The sequence below is a fragment of the Filicampus tigris genome, chromosome 14 (genome assembly GCF_054856515.1).
Source record: "Filicampus tigris isolate MCC_2025a chromosome 14, RoL_Ftig_1.0, whole genome shotgun sequence".
Lineage (NCBI taxonomy): Eukaryota > Metazoa > Chordata > Actinopteri > Syngnathiformes > Syngnathidae > Filicampus > Filicampus tigris.
In genome coordinates this window covers 23,177,231-23,190,882 of record NC_141230.1, presented here as the reverse complement: position 1 = coordinate 23,190,882, position 13,652 = coordinate 23,177,231, and the positions used below count along the sequence as shown (strand labels likewise).

At 46.1% G+C, this 13,652-nt stretch overlaps 2 protein-coding genes across 7 annotated transcripts in view; one reads left to right on the top strand and one right to left on the bottom strand.

Annotated features, from left to right (window-relative positions):
• The window catches only part of hecw2a (HECT, C2 and WW domain containing E3 ubiquitin protein ligase 2a), a 24,436-nt gene extending 17,733 nt beyond the window's left edge, over positions 1-6,703 (bottom strand). The window contains exons 1-7 of the mRNA XM_086050903.1: positions 6,252-6,703; positions 3,933-4,516; positions 1,724-1,831; positions 1,348-1,442; positions 1,164-1,230; positions 790-959; positions 49-188 (exon numbers count right to left, since the gene is read on the bottom strand). Coding sequence (XP_085907029.1) covers positions 49-188; positions 790-959; positions 1,164-1,230; positions 1,348-1,442; positions 1,724-1,831; positions 3,933-4,311 — 959 coding nt within the window. The 5' untranslated portion in view covers positions 4,312-4,516; positions 6,252-6,703. The remainder of the gene's footprint in view (positions 1-48; positions 189-789; positions 960-1,163; positions 1,231-1,347; positions 1,443-1,723; positions 1,832-3,932; positions 4,517-6,251) is intronic.
• LOC147136895 (lactase/phlorizin hydrolase-like) overlaps positions 6,072-13,652 on the top strand; it is a 17,259-nt gene continuing 9,678 nt past the window's right edge. For 2 of the 6 annotated variants that reach the window (XR_015089478.1, XM_086050898.1), the window contains exons 1-9: positions 6,072-6,619; positions 8,362-8,436; positions 8,674-8,814; positions 9,856-10,191; positions 11,154-11,221; positions 11,286-11,363; positions 11,431-11,524; positions 11,939-12,023; positions 12,833-13,481. Coding sequence is in view for 5 of the 6 variants with exons in the window: in XM_086050898.1 (XP_085907024.1) it covers positions 6,502-6,619; positions 8,362-8,436; positions 8,674-8,814; positions 9,856-10,191; positions 11,154-11,221; positions 11,286-11,363; positions 11,431-11,524; positions 11,939-12,023; positions 12,833-13,481 (1,644 nt within the window). In the remaining variant the exon portion in view is untranslated. Of the gene's footprint in view, positions 6,620-8,217; positions 8,815-9,855; positions 10,192-11,153; positions 11,222-11,285; positions 11,364-11,430; positions 11,525-11,938; positions 12,024-12,832; positions 13,482-13,652 lie in introns of all 6 variants that reach the window. The other 4 variants (XM_086050899.1, XM_086050900.1, XM_086050902.1 and 1 more) reach the window with 4 other exon arrangements.

Here is a 13,652-nt window from a genome sequence, read left to right as displayed (position 1 = left end):
TATTACTTTGAAGTGCAGTACTACCACATTTGGTAGATGATTACCTACCCAGGTATTTTCTCAATAAGCCGCTGCACGGGGATGGTCAACTGGCCAAGGAAGCGCTTGATGATGGGTCGACTTTTAGCAAATTTGTCCTTCACCTCAATGTACAGAATGTCTGTCATCAGCGCTACAAATGTATATTTCTGGAAAGAGAAACACATGGGACTTGGGTTATGAGTGGAGTTGGGGGTGGGATTAGGTTTAGGAATAGAAGGTTGCGTAGGGGGTTATGGTATTGCGATGAACTGAACTGACGGCTTACTGGTCGGGTTTGAAGGCAGGGTCAGTGTACACTTATGGAGTTATGATGACCTGAACCAAGGGTTTTGGGTCAAAGGTATGAGCTAGGATTAGTGGGTTGAGGGGTTAAGGTTAGAGTTAGGGTTTAGGAGTAAGGGGTTGGGGTTAGAGTTTCCTTATTGTAACTGAACTGAAGGGTTGGGGTTTTGGGGTTAGGATGATGCTTGAGGGAAGAATAGGGGATTTAGGGTTAAGGCATTGAGGTTCAGGGCTACGTTTAAGGATTGGGGAAAGGATTTGCGTGTTAGGGCTAGGGTGTCGATTTAGGGTTTAGGAGTCAAGGAATAGGGTTGGGGTATTGGTTAAATTAGACGTTAGGCTTTAGGGCAATCGTTACATTATCCTTTGATTATTATAATGAACGGAAGGTTTGGTTTTAGAGTTAGTGTTGTGGTGGTGGTGTAGGGTTTGTTTAGGGATGAGATCGGGGGATATCATAGTGACCTCTCCATGCCAAACCGGGTTGACGGTGTTGGCAATGATGGCCGAGCGACGTTCCTGTCCGTGGTGGCTGAACACAGGAAAGACACTCCTCTTCCCGGGGTGGATGGACATCTTCAGGTACGGATCCGGATGGAAGAACATGCCTTTCTTCAGGCCAGTGGCACGCAGATCTGTGAGCACACATCAAGTAGCATATCTTAGAAAATGTATGTAGCACGCTCAGTAGTTGTCTGTCGAGGTGACCGTCCCTAACCTGAAAAATTCAACACTTCGAGTGCAGTTTGGGGGCATGTACTGTACAGTCATCGTATCCCCACATGGTTATCTGTTTGGGGGTGCACAGTACTGAAACCTGTGAAAACATGTCAACCCACCTGTTAACGTGAAGCTTATCAGTTTCCGAGGATGTTCGACCCCCACCTGCTCAGCAAGACCCTCAACCTAAAATGTCACGAGGAATGAAAATAATGGTTATACTTGCAATTGGGCTGAGTAATTGGGAACTTCTGAAAATGAGGTTGGCGGGGGGGGGGGGTGGGGAGCTATGGGTTCACACACCAGGACAGCTGTATTCTTCACAGTGATGCAGGGGGTCGTTGCTCTCAGGGCTCCGCTCACTCCGTGGTAGTACTTGAAACAGATCCTGGTCTCCGCTGTCACAAGACGTAGCAAAAAAAATTGAGCTGCGAGCAGTGTTGAACAGGCTTGTACCCCCTTTATTCCTTTTCTGCTTTTGGTGAATTTGGGTGAGTCCCCGACTAGGCACTCGCCAAAGAGCAAACCGTGGAATTCGCCCGCAATGAAAGCTTGAACTCAAAATGTCTGACTTGGTGTTCAAAGGGCGTACTTCTTTTTTATATGTGATGTTATGACAGACAAGTCCACAGAAATGATGTCTCGATTGGTGCAACTGGGCCTGGTCTGAGTTACTCACGTTCCATGAAGTAGGGCCCCGTCTCCAGCCTCCAAACGATCTGACCCTTCTGGGTGCCGTTCACGCCTCGGTTTTTACAGTCCCACACGTTTGATGGACTGGTCTCATCTGGAGAATAACGGGAGACCAGAACACAAGCTGAGACCATTTGGTCCCTGGCATGATGACATTCCAGGGACAGTAAAAAACAAAAAACAGTCCATGTTCACTCAAGTTTAAAAAATAGCTATTTTTCCCAGTAGCTTGGAATACACACAAGCTCGTACGCCTCTAAATGAGCTGCCATGCATGTAAGTCCATAAAATGTATGACGTAAAAAGGTAAAACAATTCAATCAAATATATGCCAAGTCCAAGGTATGCTAACTAAGGAGTTTTAATTTGTTTAATGTTCCAGATTTTGAAAACCCATTTTCTCCAAAATCTACATTTGAAAACTTCTCTTGGTAGGGTACTTTAAGCCATCCTAACTCCATCAATTTTGCTCAGATTTATATGAAACATATTCATTTTATTCCTTAGGGCCTGCTTTTCCCACACAAACCAATCTATCTATCTCCAGTATCTGTCTGTCTGTCTGTCTAATTCTTAAGTGATGGATACTCAAACCGAGCAACAGTTGCAACAGTTGAACCTGCTGACATAGTTAATGCTCAGATCAATGACGAAGCAAAGGCATCATTGAATGTCTGCTTAGTCAAGAAAAGCAGTCGGGTGTTAAGACCTTGGCGTAGGTAATGAAGTCCTGCAGCCATACAATCGATATCAAGTGACCCGATGGCACCTGATGTTTTCCTTCTTTCCTATCTCTCTCAGCCAGTGCCTACAGAACGTTTTGCTTTCAGCTAGCAGGTTTTTCACGTTGGTTACACTTTGAGCGCAAGCGTCAACGTCTTGACAGGCTGAAAATCTGAAAGTGAACCCAGAGCTTTGTCTGTAAAGGACTCAGCCTCACTGTTCCAATACTTTTGGAGTGGAGTGTGGAGTCTGGATAACAAAAGTGCCTGTTGGACACTATTACTCGAGTATTACTTTTCAGCCCCGTCAGAGAGATTGAGAGACCGATAGCCTTGTTCAGCACTCACTCGTTCCTCCCTGTAAGCAGAGATCTCCATAGCAACTGGGGAAAAAATAAGCTAGCCCAGTTAGCATCGCAGCTAGCATCCCTTCTTGTCCACTGGCATCCTCCTACTTCTTTGCATGTCTGTGTTTTTAATTGCTTTCACCAAGATATTTGAGAAATAATGAACTGACCTTGGTGTTTGTATTTGTCCATTGGAATCCAACTGTTGACTGCCACTGACGTAGATATTGGCCACAAGTCAGTTGGCATCATCTCTGCTCATCCATGGGCCCAATGAGGGCCTCGCGATTGTCCATCGAGAGACCCAAGTAGCCATTAAAAAGGCCCTTTTCAGTAACACGTGTCATGATCGAGGTTTGGGTTGATTTGGACAAGATATGAGTTTTATCATGTTTTCACTAAACTTTTTACGTCTGTTTCGTTTTTCGTTTTTTGTGTCCACCTGTGCCGGTCAACCCGTTATCGTCCGTTTACCAGTCAGCTCCCTCCACCGCTTGTGTTTTGTCCAGGTGTTCCTTTTGTCTTGTCAGTTGCTAGCTTACTTGACGTCTTTGACCCCCTCCCGCCCCCCACCGTTTATACGGAGACGCGTTTCACTGTAGCCGCCCAAGTTACTTGGCGTTTGGGCCTTTCGTGGGCGGAGTTTAAGTAACTTTCATTACCGGTTCCCAGAGCGGCTGGATCTCTAATCGCCTTCCCTTGCGTTTCCGTGTGCACGATACAAACGTGTACTTCCCTGGAATACCCGAGGAAAAATAAAGAGGGTAATGGTCGCAGCTTGATGACACATATCCCCATATCTTGTTGTTAAACTTTGATTTTTCACTTCCACTTCATTTTCCCACTTTCTTGTGTGACCATGAGCGAACCACCATCGTAAAAAAAAGAAAAAAAAGGAAAAAAACACCATCATTGAAAACAACAATGGCTACTCTTCTTCACTAAGCTACACTTGTTATTTTTTACTTTTGTTAATTTTGTGTTTTTGATGATGCAAATACCTTGTTTGTTTTGTTCTTTTTGCTTCTGAGTACATCCTGCCTCCTTGCAATTGAGTCCTCAAGCCAACGCTTCATTCGGTGACAATACGTTCCCCTTCAAAACAATCATTGATTCATCGTCTTACCGATATGGTACAGGCCAATCCAGTCGGTGGCGTCCACTTCCTCCTTGATGTCCCAAGATATGACGAGGGTCTGGCCCCGGTTCAGCGTGAAGTCCAGGGTGGACGCGGTCAGCGAGGACCTGGTCTGCGAGCTCACCAGGTCGGTGTCGCTGTTGGCGCGGGGAAGGCCGACGGGCCCGCCCACCATGGAGACGGCATCCAGCGAGGCCCCGCCCCTCTCGGCCAGGCTGCGGAGGTTCTCCGGGCTGAGGGTGTGCCGAAGGTTGGGGCTGCGCCTCCGGGGGGCCGAGAGGTGCTCGCGGCCCCCCACGGCCAAATTGGGCGCGTTGTGGCCGCGGGTCCTGGCTGGGAGGACGGCGGTGGCGAGGGAGGGACGCATGTTGTGTCTTGACTTTTGTTGAATGTATCCCGTTCAGCGACGAAGACGGCGGTCTCTAAAGTCGGGGCGCATAGCGGTGACTCCCGACTAAATGCGACAATTTTCTGTAGGACTCATCAGATTTTGGTGAGGGTTGAGTGAGTTCCCCCGTTGTAACAGAAGCTCTCTGTCTCGCCAGTGTTCTGAAATATTGGCCACTTAGTACCTGGAGACAAGGAAGGACAGAAGAATTCCTGAAGTCTGAGCAATCGGACTGACTACTTTGACTGGATGTGAGGCAGGTTTCCACACAACAAATGAAAGCCTTGACCTTCAGACCTTGAAGGATTTGGGAGCGTCAACACCTGGATGCAGTAAAACAAAACAAAAATGCAAACATTTCTTATTTCTGTCCATCATCTAAGAAATAAAACAACAAAGTCAAACCAGAAAATGTTGCACTAGTCGCTCTTCGTAGAAATAAAAGAGAGGAACTCTCACTCACAACTATCAGACTCAATATTCTCAATCTGGACCGCTTCGGCAGTTAATCTCCGTTCCATTGCGGATTACGGATTGATTCTGGGGACACGACAGGAGGGTCTGATTGTTATGAGAGTCTAAAAATAGTGAGAATACGGGTTCATGGGTGAGACACCTGGAGGCAAAGTGCCGTTTGTGAGCGTAGTATTGTCTTACAAAGCAAAAAAATAAAAAGGAAAATCCATCAAGTGACAGCTCATAACTCCAAAACTCATCATTTGGGGCACTCGTAAATCAAGGTGCAGTATTCATCTCTTGACGCCAGCCCTGCATATATATTTACAGTCTACATCAAGGTGTCAAACGTATGGCCCGCGGGCCAGAACCGGCACATCAGAGGCTCCAATGCGGCCCGTTGAGAGGAATTTGGCCAAGGGTAAAACTTGCAGAACACATGAAGTTCAATTTTTTACAATAACAATAACAGTTGTTGCTAATTTGTCCGCTGGGGGTCACACTGATGCTACGTTTTATTTCAGTGAAAATGAGTAGCGACTGTAGTACTATTTGAAGACATGAAATATCGCAAGATGTCAATTTCAGTTGAAAAAAGTTTTGATTTGAGGGAACCTTTGTAAGTTTTCCTCACTCAATGGCAAATCCAAATGTCCACTTGCATGTCTAAATTCATGTCAATTTTCCACTGTGATCTGTATGTTGCACGTGTGAATGAAAAAAGAATGAAAATCAATAGATGGATAGATAGATAGATAGATAGATAGATAGATAGATAGATAGATAGATAGATAGATAGAAATAGAATTTGTTTCCGCGTGGTAGGATGAAGGACGTTCTACAAATGGCTGTAAATTTCATGTTGCCAATTGGCTAACAACAGTAAACAATTAAATATTTGACAAGGCTCTTGCGATAAAACAACGCGAACAATTCAGACCAGTTGCACAAATGTACTGGTGCGGCCCACTCGAGACCAAATTGGGGGTGGCCCCTGAACTGAAATGAGTTTGAAACCCCTGGAAGGCCTCACTGTTCCAATACTATTTGTGGTTGGGGGCGGTTGGGGGGCGCCTGACTCCCTGACAGCCCATCCACAGGTTGGCTACCCTGCCATCTTTGTTTACCTTCACGCACGCACGACATTCCTTGTCATGAATACAGATGTACTTATGCAAGACGCTGAAGCAAGAAGGTGTGTGCATCGGGGATTCAAATGGTTATTACACAACAACTCGACCCCCTCAACTTTAATCATTCTCCATCCATGTGTGCCTCGGATGCATTGCATGCATGCAACATGCACGCAGGCATGCATGCATGCAGGGCTATTGAATTACTGTGGGAATTCCCTACGTCATTTTCCACGCTCGATTAGCAGCTTGCAAGGGGACGCGTGCATGCAAACATCGATGACACGGCACGGCACGACACGACCGGGAGCCATCACGCATCACGCTTACCTTTGACGCAGAGGCAAAAGCAAAAAGCAGCAGCGACGAGACGAGCGGGAGGGCGAGGAGCGGATCACGCTGGTTCGTCTTCCCTGCTTGCAGCTCGTTATCCCCGCAGTCCAAATGAGGCGAGACGGGCGGGGTGCAGCCGCGGTTGCCGTGGGCCCCTCCCACACCCACGCGCACATCCACCAGCGGCCGGGGGGAGTCACGTATAGCGGGTGGGGATGGCTGAATGACTGGATGATCGGATGGATGGATGGACGGACGGACGCACGGATGGGTGGATGGTGGTCCCGGACAAGCAGTCTTCCCCCCAAAACCGAAAACATACGAAAGAAGTCCCAGGATGACGCAGAGGTTCCTCCCTACTGCAGGTTTGCTGTCGTTCTATGATGAGCATGCATGCACGGAAACATGACAGCGGTTTTTTCGTAGCCACATGACGTCTTCAGGGGTTCCTGTGCACCACTACTAAAAAAAAAAGGGGGGGGGGGGGCTGGTGCTTGCCGCAGAGCGCGAGGGATACGGTTGGCTACACAATGGCGCCCCCTGGCAGGGAACTTGGACGACGCGCAACAAGTCCATATTTGTAGTATTTGGGGTTTTTTTTACAAGCATGTCGTGTATTTGAAGTTGTTTTTTTTTAGTTTAAAATATAAAATACAAAATATTCTCATATTTTTCCTATTATATTTCTGATTATATCTAGTACTTGTGGCTGACAAAATTATGGCAAAATCGCGTCCTCTATTGGCCGACTGGACAACGTGCAACAAGTCACATTTTTAAAAATGTATTTTCTAATACTGTATGTTTTAAAATTCCGTATACTGGATACACATATAAGTATGAATATTTTTTAATACTTTCTAATGTTACGCTTTTAATTGATTTATTTATCGTTATTGTTTTTTCATGTATTTTAAAGTTCAAAGTAGTCCGACTTTGTGCGGCAACAATTCAGTTTAGTTTTTTGTTAAACATTCGTAAAATAGTTTTCAGCAAATATTTTCTATACTTAAGATATAGGGCTACATTATTTTAAAACACGTGCTCATAATATTTGTCCCGGTTTTGTTCAAACCAAAAATGTTTCCCAAAATGTCCGACCAAAGCTCATCACACAGAGATCATCGTCACAAGAACGACGCTTGACGATATTCATTCACATGCAGTCATGATCGAAGTATTGCATCGGGAGGATCCAATCTTAGAACACATTAACAACCAAACATTGGTCATACTCAAGTCAGATCACGACATTCAGATATGCTAGACAGATAAAGAAGCGATAATCAAGCAATCGTATATTTTATTGATCTTGAACTGGGGACAAGACGAGTGTGATAAGCCCTGCACTGCTCACCAATTAGTCACCATAGACAAATGACCACTCATACTAACAATGAACCGAAGAAGCTTGCATGTTGTTGGGCCAAATTCAAACCCAGAAAACCTCAACTGTAAGGCACACGTGCTAATCACGCCAGAAGGGAGTTTTCAAAAAGAACTGAATATGACAAACTGATGTAAATGAAGTGCACCATACACACCAAACAACAAAAAGCACTGAATATTACAACATAGAATTTGGGCATGTAGTGGTTGGCATGTCTGCCTCGCGGTCAAGAGGTTCTGAGTTTGAATCTGGGCTCAGGTTTCGGCTTCCTCTAAAAACACACGTTAGCTTCACCGACGACTGGAAAGCATCGGTGTCCAAACTACGACTCCCAAAAATTTGGTATGGCACACATCATATTTCATTTCATTTTTTTGCTTAAAAGCGGGCGTGGAAAGTGCGAGTGTTGAAAAAGTTGGCAAGTTGCAACTCCCTAATTCAAGACGACAACAAATCTAAAACTATAAGCACTACTCAAAACTTGGCTTAATGTGGAGCTTTTCTATACCAACCAATTCAAGGTGAAGAATTCCAGAGGGGCGCGTACATCCTTGTATTTTGTTCTGAATGCAGCCCGACAAAGTTTGAACACCCCTGCTCTCGGGCGTCCATAGATGTCACCGGTTGTTGGTCTACATGTGCCTGGCGGCCAGTCACGTGGGGCATCCCGCTTCTGTCACCAAGTCAGCTGGGCAAAGCTCTCTCATCTCTCAACAGTGACCGGAAATGGAGGCATGGATGAAAAGGACCGCGATCGGCAAAAGACGATGACAGCGGGATTGCCATTTTCAGGTCCAGAGTCTTTCAAAGTTTATCACACAGCTGCAATAAAGCAATCAAAGCAATATGTTATCAATGGTATTACGTAAGTGGCAAATAGGAAGAAAAGACGCGCGCTGCACGAGCTCTCAGTGCGTCTGTTTGCAGCCACCATGAAGCGCTTGTTGCTGGCGTGGCTATGCTTTTTGTCTTTGCGCGATGGCCTGAGCAGTGAGCTGAATGGAGGGGAGGGCTTTGCGCTTCTCGCAGGTCCACTTCAGTCCCAGAAGGAAGTCTTTACCTGCGGTGGTCCCATCCCTCCTGGATCCGGACGGTACTTTGACTACCTCCAGGGAAGAGGTATAACCCATTTCCAAGTGCCACTGTCCTGGAATCGACTCCTACCCTCAGGTATATTCTCGATCCTATTCCCTTGTTTACGTTGTAATCTTGTGTGATAACCGGACGGGATAAACACAGTGAACCTCCGCTTATTCACGGCTCGGAATTGCCCATTTGTGAAGCTCGTGACTAGTGTGTTATTTAGGCAAGTAGCGGTATGCTAGCTAATACTGTTGATGAGCTTCATTGCGTTGATGCTTTGGACCAGAGTTAACACATCAATCCAAACGGACTACTTGTCTGTGTTGTTGTTGAACATTTGAACTCCTGGAGAAATGGTACAACCCTATTTTTTAGGATCCTCTCCGTTTGAATGTGCTTTGCCGCCATCTTGCGCAAATACCTTTTAGCGGGTCTGTACTTCACTGCGAGATTGTAAGCAAGATGGCGGACAGTGTGTGGTGCCCCTCCTGTTGCTTTGGCTTTATTTTCTGTTTTCAGCGCTATAAAGACAGAGTCTCTGCTCGTTTATGATTGCCAGTCTTTATTGGACTCACGGTGTTCCACAGGGTTCAATTTCGAGGCTCCCACTGTTTCCATTGTATTTGCGGACCCTGGGTTTCGCCTTAAGAAAACATGCTAATTCATTCCACTGCTATGTCAGATCTATGTCCTGCTGAGCTTCCTCACGCACCTGCCCAGTGCCTCAGGTCAGCAGATCAGACGCTATAGGTACCGTGGGCTAGGCGGAGCCTCAGAGGGGATCGAGACTTTTCCGTTGCCGATTCCTGTCTTTGGAATGACCTCCTGTTGACCGTTATGCAAGCCCCCTCGCTGTCCATTTTCAAAACTCGTCTTAAAAGACTTTTTTACTCTCGGGGGCTTTCGACTCAGTATGCGACTCGGCATTGTTTCAAAATGTTTTATGGTGTATACTGTTTTCATGTTATGATTTTTGTTTTAACCCTTTGTCATTGTATGACAAATTTTGACCCCCGTGCAGCATTTGGAATTCAGCAATTGTGGTTTCATGCCGATCTATGAATGCTGTACATTTTTGAGTTGAGTTGAGTAACGTTTTCTGAATCGGATTCCAAATCCTCCCCTCAGGGCACCCCGGGCGGCCCCAACAAGCGGTGGTCAGCTGCTACCGGACTCTCTTGAAGCTAGTCTTGACTGCGGGTCTGCAGCCCCTTGTCATCCTTCATGCATCCACGGTGCCAGAAGATCTCAAGTCACACTTTGGAGGATGGGAAAGCCGAGAGCTGCAGGGGATGTTCACGCTCTACGCGGAGTTTGCCTTTGAAGAGTTTGGGGAGTTGGCCCACTCCTGGGTGATCCTCAGTCACCTGGGGGAGCTTTGGCACCACGGACCACCACCCGAAGATATCATCCAGTTGATCCGGAATATTTACCAACTTTACCATCATAGCTTTGGAGACAAAGGTGAGTTACGAAAACGACAGAGTAACCAAAATGGTTGACTTCACAAATATATATTTGGCCCTGGCCTGTGACCTCTATGTGTTTTTTATTTTTGGCTAATTATTTTTGATAAAGCGGCACGGTGGTCGACTGGTTAGCACGTCCGCCTCACAGTTCAGAGGTCGTGGGTTCGATCCCGGTCTCCCTGTGTGGAGTTTGCATATTTTCCCCGTGCCTGCGTGGGTTTTCTCCGGGTACTCCGGTTTCCTCCCACATTCTAAAAACGTGCATGGTAAGTTAAGTTGATTGGACTCTCTAAATTGCCCTAAATTACAGCTGGGATAGGCTCCAGCACGCCCCGCGACCCTTGTGAGGAGAAGCGGTATCGATAATGGATGGATGGATATTTTTGATAACTACTTTATTGGGGATATAATTACCTCCTTCATTTATTACAATTTTTTTCCCCTCGTTTTTTGAGCGCTTGGGACAGCAAGTGATGAAAAAAAATAGAAACCTGCATTCATTATTCGCCATGTACATAAAAATTGAAAGTGATAAAAATGAAAAAGGAATAACCGAAAGAAAAGAAATACAGGTACAGAACAAAGTAAGGTGCTGCTTGTGCCAGTGCAAATGGACATCATGGATGTTTTTCTCTTCTTTAACTTAGCCCTAAACGCAAGCCATCACCATAAAGCGTGATCCCTCCCAGCAGCCTCAAACACGGGGGTGTCCAAACGCAGTCCTCAAGGGCCGCTGTCCGGCCTGTTTTCCCGGATCCCTCCGTGCAGCAACACACCTGTATCAAATGATCAGCATCGTTATGCTTCTTCGGAGCTTGCTGATGAGCTCATCATTGGAGTCAGCTGTGTTGCGGCAGGCGGCGAACCAGGAAAACAGGCGAGACAGCAGCCCTCGAGCACTCCAGTCGGACCTAACATTTTTAAGATAAACGCCAAATGACGCTTCCATATCCACAGGGAAAGTTTCCGTGGGGTTGAGAGCAAGCGACATCGCACTTCTTTGGCAGATCCAAACTTCGCTCAAAGTGAGTCGTCATCAGTGCAATTCCAGTGAGCTTGTGAGCTGAGGCGCCATGTTTGTTTTGATAGATGGACTTCCTGTCGCTGCATTTTGAGTCCAACTGCGCCTCCACCTTTAATTTGACCGAGGAGCTCACCAAGTTGAAGGTGCGACAAAACAGTACCCCCCACAGCTTTTCTTCTCTTCAAATTATGGTCTTGTCCTTTTGTGTAGATGGCCAGTCAGGACGTGCCCATCCTCATATACAAGATGACACTCTGCGATTGTGCCGACAGTCGCTTCCAGGTTCTTGGGAATTTCTTACAAGGTAAAAGTAGCTGAAGGCTACATAATTTGCCTTCTACCTACTTCACAATAGCAATGATCTTTAATGAGCTCATTCAATACAAGAGTCAACAATTAATAGGAAGTGTACAAACCTTTGCTTTTTGAATGACTTCAGCAGCGTAATGCTAATATTAAATGCACAAGCTAGCAAATGAGTAAAATAAACAGACGTATTTGGAAAGTTCCAAAAAAAAAAAGCTCATTTTCTGTGACATGCCCCCTTGAAGTACATGTCAAAATAACCACTGAGCAGACTTAGGAAACTCAAGAGAACTTGCAAATATTTCTCTGGTGTCATTTCGCCACGTGTGTCTGAAAACATCAAGGACAGACCATCAAGTATAATCCTTTTCAGATGGCTCCAATGATCGTGACTCTCTTTGACTCTTGACAGTGCTCAACCGCAACAATGTGAAAATAGCAGGCTGTGACATGATGCACGTGTTGGGCACGATGGATACGGAGGATCTGCCTACCAGGTAACACTTTGTACAGTCCAGCTGGCCCATAAGATTCCAGACACAAGAATATGTATCATGTACGGTTTCATGTTTCGGAAACACGAGGTGTCGCTATACAAACACACACTATGTATGAAAACTTATGGCCCACCCTGCATTTAGGAATGGCAGTATTTTTTTGGGGGGGCGATTCATGAATTGCCTTTTGGGGGCCTAAATATGACTGATAAGGCACAAGCCTTTGCAAGTGTGCACATCCTGTTTGAAATTAAAACCAAGTGGCGCCCTCTGGTAAGTTAGAAAAATAATCAGCCGCAGACACCAGTTTCAGCGAGCCAACACCAAATTGGATGGTTATGTCCATCATAACAGCATGCACAATACAGGCCTGTAATTTGAACGGGAAGTTGTGCATTTTGGGTTAAATTCCAGACCTTGTGCAAACAAAAAGTAGTATCCCGCCACACTAGTTTCACTGATAGACACAGAATTTGGTAGAAATGTGACAGGGCACACAAAAACGTCACACAGACCTATGGACCAACTCAAACAGGAAGTCAGCAGTTTTGGTTTCAAGCAGCGATTTCTGGCACGTTTCCAGGCCTCTTTAACACTTTAACAAACTTCAATTAGGGAATTCTCCCCAAATGAGCCCAATCAGAAGCAACTCCTGGACAGATGGGCAAAGCAAAAACACCAAGCCTTTTCATCTTGGAGCAGTATATATGGCGTCAATGTTTCCTTGTTCAGAAGATTCGCCATGGAAAAAAAAGCCCCGCTTGCAGGATAACTGTGTTTCTTTGTGTTTTTTTTCTGGGCTATTCCAGCGGAAAGACAAACAGTTACCAGAGTGTCTGGGAGAAGTTTGGTGTGCAGCTGGAATCCGAACGTGACTTTTTCCTCAACGGATCCTTTCCCTCGGATTTCCAGTGGGCCGCCTCCAGTGTGTCCTTCAAAGTGGAAGGAGGCTGGGCCGAAGGTGGCAAAGGAGAAACCATTTGGGATCGCTTCAGCCATGAAAATAAAGTTTTCCATAATCAGACAGCCGATCAAGCTTGCGACAGTTATCACAAGGTCGATTACGACGTCTACCTCCTACGGGGTCTTCAAGTCGACACCTACCAGTTTTCCATCTCATGGGCGCGCATTTTCCCCTCGGGCTATCGAAGGAGCCAGTCTCGTAAAGGAGTACTCTACTACGAAAAACTAATCGATACTCTCATTGAGTCAGGAATAGGACCGGTCGTCACCCTGCACCACTGGGACCTGCCCCAGGACCTCCAGAATCAGGGCGGGTGGACAAACTCTTCCATCATCGAAGCCTTCAAGGACTATGCGGACTTCTGCTACTCCACTTTCGGAGACAGGGTCAAGACGTGGAACACATTCAGTAGTCCTTGGGTAATTAGCCACGCTGGCTATGGTGTGGGCAAGCATCCCCCTGAAGTCCAGGACTATGTGGTGGCCTCCTACCAGGTAAGACCGCTCACAATTTAAAACAGTTCCAAGGTGTCATAACGTAAGGTTTCGGACGGACGAAAAGTCAATGATGCGCAACGGACGAAGAATTAACACACAATTTCATCCACTTGTCCGGCTCTGGTCAAAATTACTCGGATTAGCATGGACCGTTCTGTCACACACATA